This window comes from Sus scrofa, chromosome 6 (assembly GCF_000003025.6).
Source record: "Sus scrofa isolate TJ Tabasco breed Duroc chromosome 6, Sscrofa11.1, whole genome shotgun sequence".
Taxonomy (NCBI): Eukaryota; Metazoa; Chordata; class Mammalia; order Artiodactyla; family Suidae; genus Sus; species Sus scrofa.
The window spans coordinates 117,047,491-117,064,785 of record NC_010448.4 but is presented as its reverse complement, the minus strand read 5'-3'; the positions used below and the strand labels follow the sequence as shown (position 1 = coordinate 117,064,785).

The 17,295-nt window shown below is 36.8% G+C and overlaps 1 protein-coding gene across 1 annotated transcript in view; it reads left to right on the top strand.

The window, feature by feature from the left end:
* CCDC178 (coiled-coil domain containing 178) overlaps positions 1-17,295 on the top strand; it is a 421,961-nt gene that overhangs the window by 122,215 nt on the left and 282,451 nt on the right. The window contains exons 13-15 of the mRNA XM_021097611.1: positions 9,757-9,819; positions 11,214-11,375; positions 12,956-13,069. Coding sequence (XP_020953270.1) covers positions 9,757-9,819; positions 11,214-11,375; positions 12,956-13,069 — 339 coding nt within the window. The remainder of the gene's footprint in view (positions 1-9,756; positions 9,820-11,213; positions 11,376-12,955; positions 13,070-17,295) is intronic.

Sequence of the window (17,295 nt, the reverse complement as noted above, 5' to 3'; positions counted from 1 at the left end):
CTTTGACACACTGAGCGAGGCCAGGGATTGAAGCTGCATCCTCATGGATACTAGTCGGATTTGTTTGTCTGTGGCACAATAGGAATTCCCAGAAATAAAGCATGTTGATGGCACAAAATATTTGAGGACAAAATAAACCTTTATTTGACTTGCTATAAAAACTAAGTGAAAACATTACTTCCACCCCTTCTATGGATTAGACCTTTGTTTGCCAGAAAAGAGGTAGTAAATTGGCCCATTAGTATTTCCATTTAAACATCTGAATTTTGTTTCAATTTTTCCTTCCATTTTCTAAGAGATATGTGATTTCGTTAAAAGAGTATATTGGGAGCCAAATGTTTCTTAATTTGGATCCTGGCTCTGCTCATTACTTGTTCTGAGAATATTGAGTATATTTTTTCATATTGAGCCAGATTTATCATCTCTTAAATGAGTGTAAATGAGTGTAGTTCTGTGTGACAAATTCATAATATTATATATAAAACATTTAACTTGGAGCCTGACATGTTATTTTCAAAGGTATTAGGGATAGACCACACTTCATAGAATGGAGCCACCTTCACTTTTTAGGGTAAGACAGTCTTTAGTAACACTTTCACATTTCTTAAGCCTGTCTCCTAATAAAATGTATATTCTAAACAACACATTGAAAATAAAAATAGCTTTTGAATGATTAATGTGAATGTTGCCTTGGGTGAACTACTTTACATGTATTATCTACTCCCACAGTAATTTTGTGGAAAAGAATATGTTATCCCAATTTAACATATATGAAAACTAATATTTGATAATGGTGAAGACATACTGATATAGCGACTCTTATAAAGCTGCTAAAGAAGCCAATTCAGTGTAAATTAGTAGAACCTTTCTGGAAAGTAATTTATCAAAATAAGTAAAGAATTTTAAATATATTCCATGATCTATAGTTCATTAATATTATTTCTAAACATATGACTTAAAAGAAAACCACCAGATAACAAAATGACAGACTCCAAAAATGCATATTTAAGGGTATTTATAATTAGTTACATAATAACTGCCAGAAAATGTGCTACAGGAGGACAAGGATTATTGTCTGTTTTGTACACTGCTGCATCCCAAGGCCTAGCAGTGCTTAGAACAAAGTAGATAGTCAATAAATGTTTATAGAAAGCATGAATACATATCTAACATATAGTCAGAAATTTAAATACACATATTTTTTCAATAATAGAGTTTATGCATATAATGATAAATTGCAAATTAATTTAGAATTTAGAAAATTAATGGTACTTCTCTTTTTTTAGTGGCTGAGAAAGATCATATTAGGCTAACACTATCAAAGATAATATTTAATACCTAGATCTAAAAAGGAATACACTAAAAAGTTAAAATGTCTATCTCTGGTTTTGGGGATTTTTTATCTCAGTTTTATTTTTTGTAATTAAAATATTTCTATAAAAAACACATATAGCTCATAAAAAATGAAAGATAAAAATAACATCCTTGTGTTTATTTTTAGATAGAACCAGATTGGGCTGCCGCCTAGACTTTCTGTTAGGGTCTTAACCACCAAAAAATGCCCTAGCAGTGCACAACTGGAGCTGCCCAGGTCCACTAATTCATCCCAGCCTATGGTTATTTGCATGAATCCCATATTTTACTTTATGCTTTTAATTCTTAAAGTCTGTTTCTCTCTCTTTCTGGTCTCAGACCTTATGTAATTAGCTCTACAGCATTTTTCGTAATGCCCCTTCTGTCACTGGAAAGCAAGCTGGTGCTTCTTCAGTGATTCTGAATTTAAGATACATTTAGTGTTCACTCTCCTTTTCTCTTTAACAGTGGGTCTCTGAATACACAGCACTGAAAGATTGTTCCATACTTTGCTTCTTTCTCCTAGTAACAGGAGTCTCTTCCAGTAGAATAGCTTTCTGCTGCCACCTTCTGGTTTCTGGCTGCTAAAGCCAGGCAGCAGGCCAAAGATGACCTGCTCTTCCCAACCTCTGAAATGCAGTCATCCCCTTTCACTAGGCTTCTTCCAAGCTCTTTAAAGTGACATTTTGATGTATTTTTTTAATTCCTTTTCTCCAGAATTGAATAGTTGTGACAGAGACCTTATGGCCCCAAAGTCTAAATTATTTACTATCTAGCCCCTTAGAGAGAAAGCTGCTCTAAAGAATGTAGGAATAACAGATGCAGGGAGTAGCCACAACCTTTAGGGATGAGGGTAAGTCCTGAGAAAGGGTCAGTTGTGGAAGAAGCTGCCCTTCTGCAAAGCAGAATGAGGCCTTATCAGAGAGGGTGTGGCTGTGTTCAGTGGACAGTCCTTAAGCCAAGCCTTGGTGAAGGCTGGAGTTTGACTGGAGTTTCTGGGTAGAGAATCTGGCTGGAGGGCTAGCACAATTGGTCCCTCCCAGAGCAGCTGAAAGCTGTTCTGCAGGAGGAAGGAGGAAACAGAATCAAAATAGTATAACACATGAAGCCTCCTGCTGCCACTTGTAAGCCCCTCTAGGTATTCTGCTGATAAAACTTCACTTTACTCCAGCCACAAAGAAAACTGTTTACATATAAGATCCGGCTCCAGTATCACCAATTAGAGTTAAAAGAGTGGATTTAAAGCTAAGAGCAATAACTAGATAACTAGCACAGATATACAGTTCACATGCAAACTTCTCTGATTCAGTTGGCCCTTGTATATAATCAAGCACTATGTATTGCATTTATCTGTTATAACTTTCGAGTTCCCTTTAACCTTACAGTGCCCTTCACATTTTTGTTAAATTTGTCTTTCATTACATGGACACTTTTTAAAAAGTCTAGGCCAGTTACTTTGCAAAATTTCTCACAGTGTGGATTTAGCCTTTCTTTTGTTTATGATAAGATTCAGGTTAAACGCTTTTGGCAGGAATAGCTATAATATCATGTCAGTGAAACATATTGCAAAACCCATGGTATAAGTTTGTCTCATTACCAGCAGTAGTAAGTTGGAGTATTATGGTCAACAGATTTATCCACCATGCATCATAATTAGTAAGTACTCAATCGAGTGATATTGTAAGAACATGCAACTCTCTTTCTTTCTAAAAAAATGTTCACCCATTGGACTTAGAATTCATTGGTAATTCTTGGTTGAAAATGTTATTGTGACAGGTATGAAATGGTGATGTATCTGGGCTTCCATTCCCTTTACTATGCACTAACAATTTGAAAAACTTTGAAAAGTATGGCTCAAGTTGGGATGCAGGCCTCAGTCCTGAAAAAGGAGTCTTCTTTCATTTCCTATTCAGTTACTTATGTCCCTGCCTTTCCTACCACCTCACCCACTTCCCTACATCTCAGAGAAAACATCCTCTAGGCCTTGTTTTACTCTCCTTCCTCAATATACACTGTTTATGAATGAGAATCTGTGTGATTATATTATAATGAAGCCCAAGTTTCTCTTTATGTAAAACGATTTTTTTAAAAACATGGTTTTGAGGAGTTCCCATCATGGCTCAGTGGTTAACAAATCTGACTAGGAACCATGAGGTTGTGGGTTCGATCCCTGGCCTTGCTCGGTGGGTTGAGGATCTGGCGTTGCTGTGAGCTGTGCTGTAGGTTGCAGACGCGGCTCGGATCCCACATTGATGAGGCTGTGGCCTAGGCTGGCGGCTACAGCTCTGATTAGACCCCTAGCCTGGGAACTTCCATATGTCGCCGGAGTGGCCCTGTAAATGGCAAAAGACAAAAAACAAAACAAACCAGTTTTGAACTTGAAAAATCTGAAGTTTTACAATATAATTCCCCAACCTGGGGCCTAAAAGAAATTTGTTTGTTATGTGCTAATGCATTTGTTAAATAAATTGTTCATTCAGCAAATGTTATGTGCCAGAGTCCTGGAAGCTGGGCGTGGGAGGGCTTACCTCAAAGGCTGTAGGTGTACAAGCTATAGTAACAAGCAGTCTTGCATATTGATGCTTGTTAAATGTGAGTCATGTGACAGGTTCCATGACATCTGTGATCTTAGTTTTCTTATCTTTGAATGTGGATCATTGTATCTGTATCACTAAATGGATAGGATGACTTATTTAAATACACATGCCGTGTACCTGATCACATATACACACAAACAGGCGGCTTTCACTTGGCGCAACATCAGGTTAGCTGAAACTTGTGCACACCTGAGCCGTGTTCCCATTTTATTTGGTCCAAACATGGCATCCTATAAAACGAAGGCTGCCTGAGATATAAAACATTCTAGAAAATTGCCTGGGATATAACAGATTCTCAAAAGTGGTATCTATGTGATTAAATCAAGAAATCTTTTTACAAATGTTGCTCTTTGTCATTCTCCAGCTTTTTTTTTTTTTTTAACATTTTCAGTGATAGTGCAATCAGTGATTTATTAAGAAGAACCACGCTCCAGTTCTTGTGTTAAGTCAACAGTACTTTGTACCCATTTAGGCCTGGTACTGTCCTCTGCAGCAACATGATTCATGTTTGCACAATTCAAAAGGCAGCAGTTCTCCAGTGTTCATAATGTTCTTAGCAGATTCTGTTTCAGACCCAGCTATGGCATCACTGGCAGATTGGTTCCTCTTTAACACAAAGTCTTGGTTCCATTCCCTAATCTGTAGTATAGATGGCTGGGATACTGAATCCAGCAATCCGATTGCCTGGAAAGCCTCCTGGAAATTGGCAAGAATGTGACAGTCAGAAGGCTTGACATTAATAGGCTTCCACCCACATTGAAGGATACTAGATATATAGGTGTCACTGAGATCCTAAGTCAATAAGATAAAATTCCAGAGCTCTCTGTGGATTAGCATCCTGATTCCAACGTGTTTTGGCCATTTATGTTATCTGTCCCAGTTTCCCATTTGCAAAAGAGGAAAATAATAGTGATTTCATGAGTGTCTTTGTGAACTTAAAACAAGGTGATTCTACATAGTAAACAAGTACTAGACTTTAGCTACAACTCCAAATAGAGCCAATTGTAGTTTTATCACTGAGGAGATTCATAACATATATATATATTAATATATACATTGTGTGTGTATATCTATATATAGGTATATATAGATACAGCTTAGTGAACATAACTGCTGGGATTCTACTTCAGGAACTTGTTAAATCACTTTGCTTAAGGTCATTCCCCTTCCTGGGGCATCTCACATCCAATGACTGGTAAACATAGGAGTAGCTTTGCCACCTTGGTCTGACTTGGGGTCAAGCTGCTAGGACTCCCCATGAAGTTGACTGAGGTTGCTGTTGGGGCTGCTTTGCATCTCAGCCTATGTTTCCAACCCTTGTTCCTCCCTTTCTTCTCCTCTTCTTCTTTTCCCATCTTGTTCCCTCTCCTGTCCAACAGGGATTGATTTCAAGTGTGCTCCAGAATCCTTCACACCAAACGCCACCTCAAAGTCAGCCTCACAGAGAACACTGCCTGTGACAGCAGGATGGGAAGACAGATAAGTCACCTCACTCAGATGTGGCACTGGTTGCCTGGCCTAAGACCTGTGAGCATCAGAGCTCACCTTACATCAATCTTTGGCCTGATCATAGGTCGTAGCAATAAGTAAGCAGTTCTCCTAGGAACTGGTCTACTTTCCAGCATTTTACCAGTGACCTGGTGGACTGATAATTCTTTCAGGAAGGGGATAGTACCAAGGGAAGTCCTCGAGCATCTGGTTAGAAACACTCTCTGTGGTGTTGTGTATAGTGGAAGTTGAAGTTGGCAGCCCAGCCAGTGAATAGGTACTTTCCCTTCTGGTGACATTGCTCTCTGAGTCATAGAGGTTTGGGGGCATGATAGAAAACAGAGCTTGAAAGACTTCCCTGAGAGGCAAGAGTGCACTCCAGATGTTTTTCTTATGGACGGTATAGATTTAGACACTGGTCGTATGATGAGTTGATTTTTGTGTAGAAATATAGGTTTCAAAATTTCAAGGTACTCTTTCCCTCTTTTCCAAGAAATGCCAATTGTTTTACTCTTGCACCTTCTGTTCTTTTCGTACAATATTAATAATCTAAGTTCAGGGACTTGAATTCACTGAAACCATAGATTTCTTTCTTACCAATGATTCAAAAAACAAAAAAAAACTTCAAAGGATGAGTGAATGAATTTTAAGGAAACACAAACTAAGCAATTCATTGCATGGAGTTCCTTCTGTGATACAGTGTGTTAAAAATCCTACTGCAGCAGCTCAGGTCACGGTGGAGGCATGGATTTGATTCCTGGCCTGGCCAAGTGAGTTAAAGTATCCAGTATTGCTGTAGCTGCAGCTCTGATTCACTCCCTGGTTGGGGAAATTTCATATGCCACAGATGCGGCCATTTAAAAAAACAAAACAAAAACCAAAACCCAAAAACAACCCAGAGTGACCTTTCTACAACTCGCTTAACGTTCTTCACTAATTTTCTTATTGTGCCTTAAAGATTCTGTGTAATCTGATAGTTTATTTCTTTTCAAGTTCATGTCTTACCATTTCCCAACTCATCTCCTCAATACACATCACACACACCCACACACACCCACTCACCCACACACACAAACACACACACACAAAACACAACTCATTTTTAAATTTGTTTCTAAGGTTAAATGTAGTATACTCTGTTTTGGAACACAGTATATGTTTTTCCAGTCTAGAGGCATATTAATTTGGTTCTCTTATTATTAAATGTTTAAGTTAATAAAACCACTGTATCTGTTATCACGGTAGAAGTAATACAATAAAGATACTGCTTTCTTTATCTTCTCTTTCCTTCTTTGGACGTTTTTTTTTTTTTTAATTTTAGGAGAGCGTAATTTTTTCCCTTTTTAAAAAAGTTTTGAAGTATAGTCGACTAACAAGATTGCAATAATTTCTAATGTACAACAAAGTGATTCAGTCATACATATACACATATCCCTTCTCTTTCAGAATCTTTTCCCACATAGATTATCACAGAATATTGGGTAGAGTTCTCTGTGCTATACAGCGGGTCCCCATTGGCCAATCATTCCATATACCTCAGGACAGAGTTCTTTGTGCTGTATAGCAGGTCCCTATTGGCCAATCACTCCATACACCTCATATGCCAATCCCAAACCCCGGGCCATCCCTCCCACACACCCCCACCTGTCCCTTTGGTAACCATTTTTTCAAAATCTGTGGCCTTTTTCTGTTCTGCAAATAAGTTCATTTGTATCCTTTTTTTTTTTTTAGATTCCACATATAAGTGATATCATATGATGTTTGTCTTTCACTGTCTGACTAACTTCTCTTAGTACAATAGTTTTTAGGTCCATCCATCTTGCATCAAATGGCATTGTTTCATTCTTTTTATGGCTGAGTAATGCTCAGTGGTGTATATGTACCACATCTTCTTTATCGATTCCACTGTCGATGGACATTTAGTTTACTTCCATGTCTTGGCTGTGTAAGTAGTGCTGCAGGGAACATTGGGGTGCATGCATCTTTTCAAGTTATGGTTTTCTTCAGATAGATGCCCAGGGGTGGGATTGCTGAATCATATGGTACTTCTGTCTTTAGGTTTGTTTTTATTTTATAATGATTTTTAGCTTTTCCATTATAGCTGGTTTATAATGTTCTGTCAATTTTCTACTGGACAGCAAGGTGACCCAGTTACACATACATGTATACATTCTTTTTTCTCACATTATTGTGCTCCATCATAAGTGACTAGATATAGTTCCTGGTGCTATACAGCAGGATATCATTAATTACCCATTCCAAAGGCAATAGTTTACATCTCTTAACTCCAGATTCCCAGTCCATCACACTCCCTCTTCCTCCCCTTTGGCAACCACAAGTCTGTACTCCATGTCCACAACTTTCTGTTCTGTGGAAAGGTTCTTTTGTGCTGTATATTAGATTCCAGATATACGTGATATCATATGGTAGTTTTTTGAGGAACCTCCATACTCTTTTCCATAGTGGAAATGTTGTGCCAAGGTACACTCCCACCACAGTGTAAGACAATTCCCTTTCTCCACACCCTCTCTAGAATTTATTGTTTGTAGACTTGATGATGGCCATTCTGTCTGATGTAAGGTGGTACCTCATAGTAGTTTTGATTTGCATTTATCTGATAATTAGTTATTTATTATTATTAGTTAGTATTATTAATTTTTTTTTCTGGCCATCTGTATGTCTTCTTTGGAGAAATGTGTATTTAGATCTTCTTCCCATTTTTTGATTGGGTTGTTTGTTTTTTTGATATTGAGCTGCAGGAAGTGTTTGTATATTTTGGAGATTAAACCCTTGTCAGTTGCTTCATTTGCAAATATATTCTCCCATTCCATGGGTTGTCTTTTCATTTTGTTTATGGTTTCCTTTGTTGTGCTAGGACAGCACAGTTTTGATGGGTTGCTATACTAAGAAAAGGAAGGGTTTTAGGAGAGACTTACTGATTTGTTTCTTTATACTGTCTCTCTCTATAGATCCTGGGGTGTGATAAGGAGTTCAGTAACAAAGGAGGAATTTTAGAGACACATCTGAACCTCCGCTGCTGTTTTTTTTTTTTTTTTTTCCAAAGCTATACATTTCTTTTGAATATGGAGGATAGCCTAAATCCAAGAAAACTCATCTTTCAAATAAGGGTTTCCAAAATATAACTCTAAACACAGAAGGAAATTTTTTAGTTATTTCCAAATCTAGTTTTGTGACAATACAAACTACAACTATGAAGACTTTTAGACACTCTATCTAAATAACAAAAAGAAGATTTTTCCACATTTTTTTTGGCTACTCACTTTCAAAGAATGATTTTTTTTAAATAAGAAAGGAACAACAAAAAAGAAATGGTTCTAGGAGTTCCCATTTTGTCTCAGCAGTAACAAACCTAATATCCATGAGGATGCGAGTTCAATCCCTGCCCTTGCTCAGTGGGTTAAGGATCTGGTGTTGCTGTTAGCTGTGGTGTAGGTCACAGACACAGCTTGGAGCCCACATTGCTGTGGCTGTGGTGTAGGCCTACAAATGCAGCTCTGATTGAACCCACAGCCTGGGGACTTCCATACACCACAAGTGCAGCCCTAAAAAGCAAAAGCAAAAAAAAAAAAAAGAGTTGTTCTAGCTAAATGGAGAATCTGATCATATTTTGCAAACTTTAAACTTAAATTTTAGGAGTTCCTGTCGTGGCACAGTGGTTGACAAATCCGACTAGGAACCATGAAGTTGCGGGTTCGATCCCTGCCCTTGCTCAGTGGGTTAACGATCCGGCGTTGCCGTGAGCTGTGGTGCAGGTTGCAGATGCGGCTCGGATCCTGTGTTGCTGTGGCTCTGGCATAGGCTGGAAGCTACAGCTCCGATTCAACCCCTAGCCTGGGAACCTCCATATGCCGTGGGAGCGGCCCAAAGAAATAGCAAAAAGACCAAAAAAATTAATAATAATAATAATAAAATAAAATAAACTTGAATTTTATCTGTCTTGCTTTCAAAATTAAACATTTTCATTCTGGAAAGTAGTATTAAAAACAAATGGATAGTTTTTTAAAAGAGCAATTGAATACACTCTAGTTTTTCCTTTTTGATTATCCTACTTTGATATTTTAGTTCAGGGTTATAAATTACAAATTGAATGAGAATTCTGTATTTGATAATGTACTAATTTTGCCTCAGTTAACATCAGGGTTTTTTTAAAAAAAATTCACAGTATTCAATTTGTAATGAATATTTTACTCTCTGTTTTAACATAAATAAAATGTATTTTGCATTAGCCATTGTCTTTAAGTGTTTTCTGATCATCTATAAGTAAAACATTTTTAAAAATTTTTTTGATAATATATAGGGTAGAGAAGAATTCTTGAAAAAACTCACTCGTGGTGAAGTGGCTAATGGAATGATAATTCAGGTAATCCCAATTTGGTTTCAATATTTTATTTTTCCTTTAATTTGCATTTTACTTAGCATTTTTAGATTTGACTGTAATGAGGCATCTTTTCACTCCTTGGTTTGCAAGCCAGCAGTTTTTTCTCCTTAGCTGATGACAGTTGCCCTCTGTGTACGACTAGCAGTGTCTGATCATGCATAAAGAAACTGACCTTCCATACACATATCTCATTTTGTGGCTTAATGGGAATTTCTGCCAGTCTAGTAAAAGGGCAGTAGAATCTTCTTCCTAAGTGTCTCTAGTTTGCTTTGTGATGATGTTATGTTTTCTTTACTTTTAATGGCTTTCTCATGAACTCTTTTATTTGACTGAAAAGAAAATATGCCATGATATTTCTATGTAAAGAAAACTGGAGTATTATAGCTAGCAAAATCAATTTTATTTTGTTATCTTAATATTTTTTTTAGGGCTGCACCCACAGCATATGGAGGTTCCCAGGCTAGGGGTCAGATCGAAGCTGTAGCTGCTGGCCTATGCCATAGCTACAGCATTGCCAGATTTGAGCTGATCTGTGATCTGTGCCACAGCTCCTGGCAACACTGAATCCCTAAACCACTGGGCAAGGCCAGGGATCAAACATGAGTCCTCACGGATGCTAGTCAGGTTTGTTTCCACTGAGTCATGATGGGAACTCCAAAATCAATTTTATTTTTAAAAAGTCTTTATCTACTACCTGCGTATCCTTTGGAACTCAGATTGGGAAACTGAACCCTGGCATGTTTCAGGAATGCCTCCGCTCCAGAAATACATAATATTTGAAACTATTACTATAAAAAGAATAAAATCAAGAGGCAAAACAGTCCAAGACAATGTTATTTTAAAAAATTACTTCAGATTATCTGCACCTCGTTCTGCTTTGAAGAAACATAAATTTTGTGCTTTTTTTCTAATTGGAAATTGATATTTTCAAACATAAAAATGCAGTGTTTCTCTAATTCTATATGTTTGAAAATTCCAAATTACCTAATTTACTTCACTGTATAGGTAAGCCCAGTAATTTCATAATCTTCCAGAGCTTTTTGTTTAATCGTTTGTTATTAGCTTCCTGTTTATTGGTTTTATTTGGTCTTGAAATGTAGAAATTACATTTATATTTGTCATTAATGTGTCCTCTAACCTTATTATCCTCCAGTACTTACTTAAGAATATTTTATTTTTATTGTATATTAAATATTTCCTCTCATTTTTTCTAATAATAACCTGTGCACTCTTTAAATATGCTGTTTTCATACCTATTTCTTTTTATGGTAGCGTTTTTTTTTTTTTTTTAATATTACTGCCTGACACAGGATTGAATCTCAGTAAATGTTTAGATAATTAATAACAATGAATTATTTCAAATTCCTTGCTGGCAGAAAAGACTGTTTTCCCTTCAAGAAGAGTTTTCACTTGAGAAGCTGAATCTTAGTAGAACAAAAGCAATACATGCCCTAGCACTGGGACAAATCGAGATACCTCTGCTTCAACTGGAAGAAGAGGCTATAAAAATCAGAACTATCCACAAAGAGCATGGTGATGTAAGCATTTACAATTTGTAATTAATCCAGAAACTAATTTAGGTCAGTAAATCATGTATGCAATTTTACATTATTATTTGTAAAATTTTGACTTCACATAGGAAGATATAAAAGAATGGACAAAATAAGTAACTATTTTATGACCACGTGATTGATCTATGGTGGAATTATATAGCAAGACTATTAATGCTATTACCAGGAGCCCCATAATTTATCCTAGAGTGTACTTAGGAAAAGTAGTTTTCAAATGGGCTAGTAGTGATTTATTGTTTCCAGAGGATTGCAAGTTAAAGACAATGGACTATCTATTGTCTTTAATTGTAAATTTAATTCAAAGTCTTCATTGTTTATCAATAAATTTCCAAAGCTATGTTTGCTCAAATATAAAATATAATGCATCTTGACATTTTCATGGTAAATTTTTGATGTATGTAGCTGAAGTTAAAACAGTTCGAGTGAAAAATAAAGCAAATGTTGATAAAATATTTTCAAAACAGGTTTATGGCAGTAACTGATATTACTAGCCCTTCCCAAAGAAAAATTTAGTAGAAAAATATGTATACATCATATCATTAGTCTTTTGGAGAAGTAGAAGGTGTGGTAGGAGTTATACATTCTTGTCCTCAGCTACAAGGAGGACATACATATATTCATCTGAGCCATTTTGGCAGCAGGATTTTTTTCTTTGCAAATGATGATGTTAACTTTGTATTCTTAGTCTTTAATAACTTCAAAAATTTCATTGCTTAAACTTTGTGATTTACAAAATTTTCCTATTATGAAAGTTTAGTTTGCTCTTCAGAGCATCTCTCTGAAAGAGGCAAGAAGTAGTGTGTCCATAACATGACATGAGAAAACTTGGTCCTAACTGCATGAAGCAACTTGTACAAGGTAATAAGCCACAGAAACAAATTCTGAGTAAACTACTCTGCTTAGGGTTTCTAGATGCTTCTCCTAGAGCTCATGTAATAAATATTTAACCAGTGCTAATATCTAGTGAGCAAAGTCATTTTAATAATGGCTCCTCCTTACATTAATAGGAATTTATTAATTGTATCAGAACATTGATATAATCATCTGAGTATGATAATGAATTCCAGAAGAGATTAATGACTTTATTTTTTCTTTTATAATAGCCATTGTTTTGTACTGCTTATAGTTTAGTAGTCATTTTGTTAATTTTAATAGTGTATAAATTATAAACACTATTAATTTAGCATTAAACTCTTGAAAAGAATAAATTTTTGTACTCTTTTGTAATGATCACTGACAATTTGCATTTGGAGTTTTAATTTTGGTTAAAATATCTTAAATATTGTGATGAGAATTTATCATTTCTGTGCATTTACTAATTTTTATTACTTAAAATTGATTAATTTTGGTTTTCTCAGATAATTCAAATTGAATATTGGGATTATGGATATCACAGTATGTTCTTATAATTCATGTGTGGTGGTCCTTTCCTTTTATACTAAAATATATCCTGTTGTTATTAAAATAGTCATTTGGGAACTATTTGGTCTAAACCAAGATAATTAATTTGTAAATGTTGCACATCTTAATTTCTAAACGTCTTCCAGACCCTAGATGATATAATTGGGAGGAAAGAACACGTTAAAAAAAATGTAGAAAAAACAAAGAAAAAATTGCGAAAAAAGGAGAAGAAAACCCAGAATGCATTAATAGAAACTGAGGTAAGAAATTTAATGTCAGATAATTTGGGGGGAGAGTTCCCGTCATGGCTGGTAACGAACCCGACTAGTATCCATGAAGACACAGACAGGTTCAATCCCTGGCCTTGCTCATTGGGTTAAGAATCTGGCATTTGCTGTGGGTTGGGGCTGCAGCTCCAATTTGACTGCTAGCCTGGGAACTCCTTAATGCTGTGGGTGCAGCCCGAAAAAGTCAAAAGAGAAAATGTTTTTTGAATTTACAATCTCTTTATGTCAATGATAACTATTCCAGCAAGTTTAATTTTAGGTTTCTCTCTCTCATTCCTAATTGGTTGTACTAAATTGACTCTGCTTGTGCACATATGCCTCCCCCCGCAAAATCTCTGTGCCTTCATTTTTTCTCTTATACTGTCTTTCCTGTTGGTCTAGTGTATCCTCCCTTTGCCTTACCTACAAAGTAGAGGTAGGGATTGGTAATGTCCTAGACAGTATCATGTTTCTGCAGATGAGACCACTGTGCAGGTTGAAACAAGTGTCAATATCTGACCTTTAAATTCTACCCTCAAGCTGGTAAGTAGGCAGCAGGAACACAAGGCTTTCAAGAATTTTTCCAACTTAGAAATATTTACTCTCTGAAAATGCTCACATCTAACATTTGACCTTTAGAGATTCACTGGATATGGGAAAGCAGTCTATTGTCTTTAACTTGCAGTCTTCTGGATGTATTTTCAAGGTAGCACCAATTGGATTTATCAATGGAGAGCATGTGAGCCATGAGATAGAGGTGTTATCATACCATTTAAATAAATTTAGCCCTGGACAGAGCCCAGAAAGATTTTTTTTAATTACCATGGAAAATAATATATGTAATAATAGTAATAACAGATACAAATACTTTGCGTTTTTTTATGTTTATGTTCTAAGTGCTCAGACCTATTAACTAATTTCATCTTCATGATAACCCTATGAAGAATATGCTATTATTATCTCCATTCTACGGTTAAAGAATCTGATGCCTGTTTTTTTAATGAACTTGTTCAGTTTCACACAACTTCTTTTTTTTTTTTTGCAGGCCACACACATGGCAAATGGAAGTTCCCAGGCTAAGGGTCGAATTGGAGCTATAGCTTTCAGCCTGCTCTCCAGCCACAGCAATGCTGGATCTGAGCTGCACTGCATCTGTGACCTTACACCACAGCTCACAGCAACGCTGGATCCTTAACCCACTGAGTTGGGCCAGGATCAAACCCACATCCTCGTGGATACTAGTTGGATTCGTTTCTGCTGAGCCACAGCAGGAACTCCCTCACACAACTTCTTAATAGTGAGGTACTTTATCCGACACTGGCACTGGAACCTATGCTCTTAACCATTACATTATACTGGTCAAATCATACAGGTTAATTTTATTGACCTCAGTGAAGTAAAATCATAACTCAATAGTAACAAAAAATATAGCAAAAAAGAAATAAATTATGTAGACCATTGGAAATACTTTTTATATCATTTTTAAAATTTACTTCTGTGTAAGGTAATATTTAGAAATACAAATGACCATTTACTTATAAATGATTAAAAACTATAGCAAAATTTATGGAATGAACCAAGATTATAATTTGATATTAACAATAAATTAGTTTGCTTTTCTTTTCTTTAGGGCTGCATCCATGGCACATGGAAATTACCAGGCTAGGGGTAGAATCAGAGCCACAGCTGCTGGCCTTCACCACAGCCACAGCAATGCAGAAACTGAGCCACATCTGTGACCTACATCACAGCTCATGGCAACTCTGGATCCCCAAACCACTGAGTGAGGCCAGGGGTCAAACCCTCATCCTCATTGACACTAGCTGGATTCCATTCCACTGCACCACAACTGGAACTCCAACAATAAATTATTTTGTGTGTCACAAATCTATCTATGAAACAGATATAGACTCACAGACATAGAGAAAAGATCTGCAGTTGCCATGGGGGAGGGGCTGGGGGGGATGGAGTAGAAACTTGGGGTTAGCAGATATTAGCTATAATACGTAAAGGGGATAATCAACAATATCCTATTGTATAGTACAGAGCACTGTATTCAGTGTCCTATGATAAACCATAATGGAAAATAATTTTTAAAAGTATATATATATATATATATATGTATATATAGTGTTAATTTCTGCTGTACAGCAAAGTCATTCAGATATATATATAGACATATATATATCCACACACACACTCTTTTTAAAAAATTTGTTTTTCCCATATAGATTATTACAGAATATTAGAATAGATTTCCCTGTGCTATACAGTAAGTAGGTCCTTGTTATCTGTTTTATATATATTGGAGTGTATATCTTACTCTCATCCTCCCTCCCCGCCACAGTTTATCCTTTGGCAACCATAAGTTTGATTTTGATATCTGTGAATTTCTTTCTGTTTTATAAATAAGTTCTTTCATATCATTTTATTAGATTCTACATACAAGTAATATCATACTACATTTCCTTTTTTCTGTCTGATGTACTTCACTTAGTATGATAATCTCTAGGCCCATCCATGTTGCTTCAAATAGCATTATTTCATTCTTTTTTATGACTGAGTAATATTCCATCGCATATATAGGTACCACATTTTCTTTATCCATTCCTCTGTTGATGGACATTTAGGTTTCTTCTATGTCTTGGCAATTGTAAATAGTGCTTCAGTGAACATTGGGGTACATATATCTTTTTGAGTTATGGATTTATCCAGATATATGCCAAAGAGTGGAATTGCTGGATTATATGCTAGTTCTATATTTAGTTTTTTAAGGAACCTTCATAGTGTTTTCCATAGTGGTTGTTCCAAGGTACATTGCTATCAAAAGTGTAGGAGGGTTATCTTTTCTCACACCCTTTCCAGCATTTATTGTTCATAAACTTTTTGATGATGGTCATTCTGACTAGTGTAAAGAGGTACCTCATGGTAGTTTGGATTTGTATTTCTCTAATAATTAGCAATGTTGAACATCTTTTCAGGTGTTTTTTGGTCATCTGTTTTCGTTGGATAATGTCTACTTAGATCTTTGGACTATTTTTTGATTGAGTTGTTTGTTTTTTTTGGTATAAAGCTGCATGAGATGTTTGTACATTTTGGAGTTTAATCCTTAGTTGGTTTCTTTGTTTGCAAAGATTCTCTCCCATTCTGTGGGTTTCCTTTTTGTTTGTTTTTACGGTTTCTCTTGCTGTGCAAAAGCTTTTAAGAATTCCTGTCATCGAGAGATGGGATTAAGATGGTGGAACAGAAGGAATGGACCTCAACTTCTCTACTAAAAACAATAAAATTCACAAATAAAGGCTGAGCAATCTTCACCCTAATGGACCAGAAACCTTAAAAAAGATATCCTACTCCAGAAGACAAAGAGGATGACACATCAAGAGGTAGGAGGGGTGATTTCACGATATAAACAACCCCATACCTCCCAGGTGGGAAGCCCCACAGATGGAAACTAACGGGTTCACAGAGACTCACCTACAGGAGTGAGAGTTCTGAGCCACACATCAAACTTTCACGTGGGGATTAGGCTGGGAGAAAGAGCCCCTGGAGCATCTGGCATTGAAGGCCAGTGGGGCTTGTGCGCAGGAGCTCCATGGGACTTGGGGAAACAGAGACCCCATTCTTGAAAGGCACATGCAGATGTTCACATGCACTGGGTCCCAGGGCAAAGCAAAGTCTCCATAGGAATCGGTCAAACCTGACTGCAGTTCTTGGAGGACATCCTGGGAAAACAGGGGTGAATGTGGCTTGTTGTGAGGGAAGGACATTGAAAGCAAAGCTCTCAGGAATATTCAGCAGCTATGCCTTTCTCTGGAGGTGGCCATTTTGGGAAAACCTGGCCCCACCTGTCAGTCAGCTGCTGAGAAGCCCCAGGGCAAACAACAACCCAGGTGGGATCACAGCCCCGCCCCTCAGTAAACAGGCTGCCTAAAGACCCCTCAGGCACACAGCTGCCTCTAATCCCATCCAGAGACTAAGCTCCACTCACCAGAGGAATTAGAATCGGCTCCACCTATCAGTGGGCAGGCATCAGCCCCTCCCATCAGGAAGTCTACAGCAAGCCCCCCATGCTGACTTCAGCCACAGGGGGGCAGACACCAGAAGTAAGAGAGGCTACAACTCAATTATCTGTAAAAAGGTCTCCAAACAAAAAACCTATAAAAATGAAAAGACAGAGAACTATAACTCAGATGAGAGAGAAGGGAAAAACCCCAGAAAAA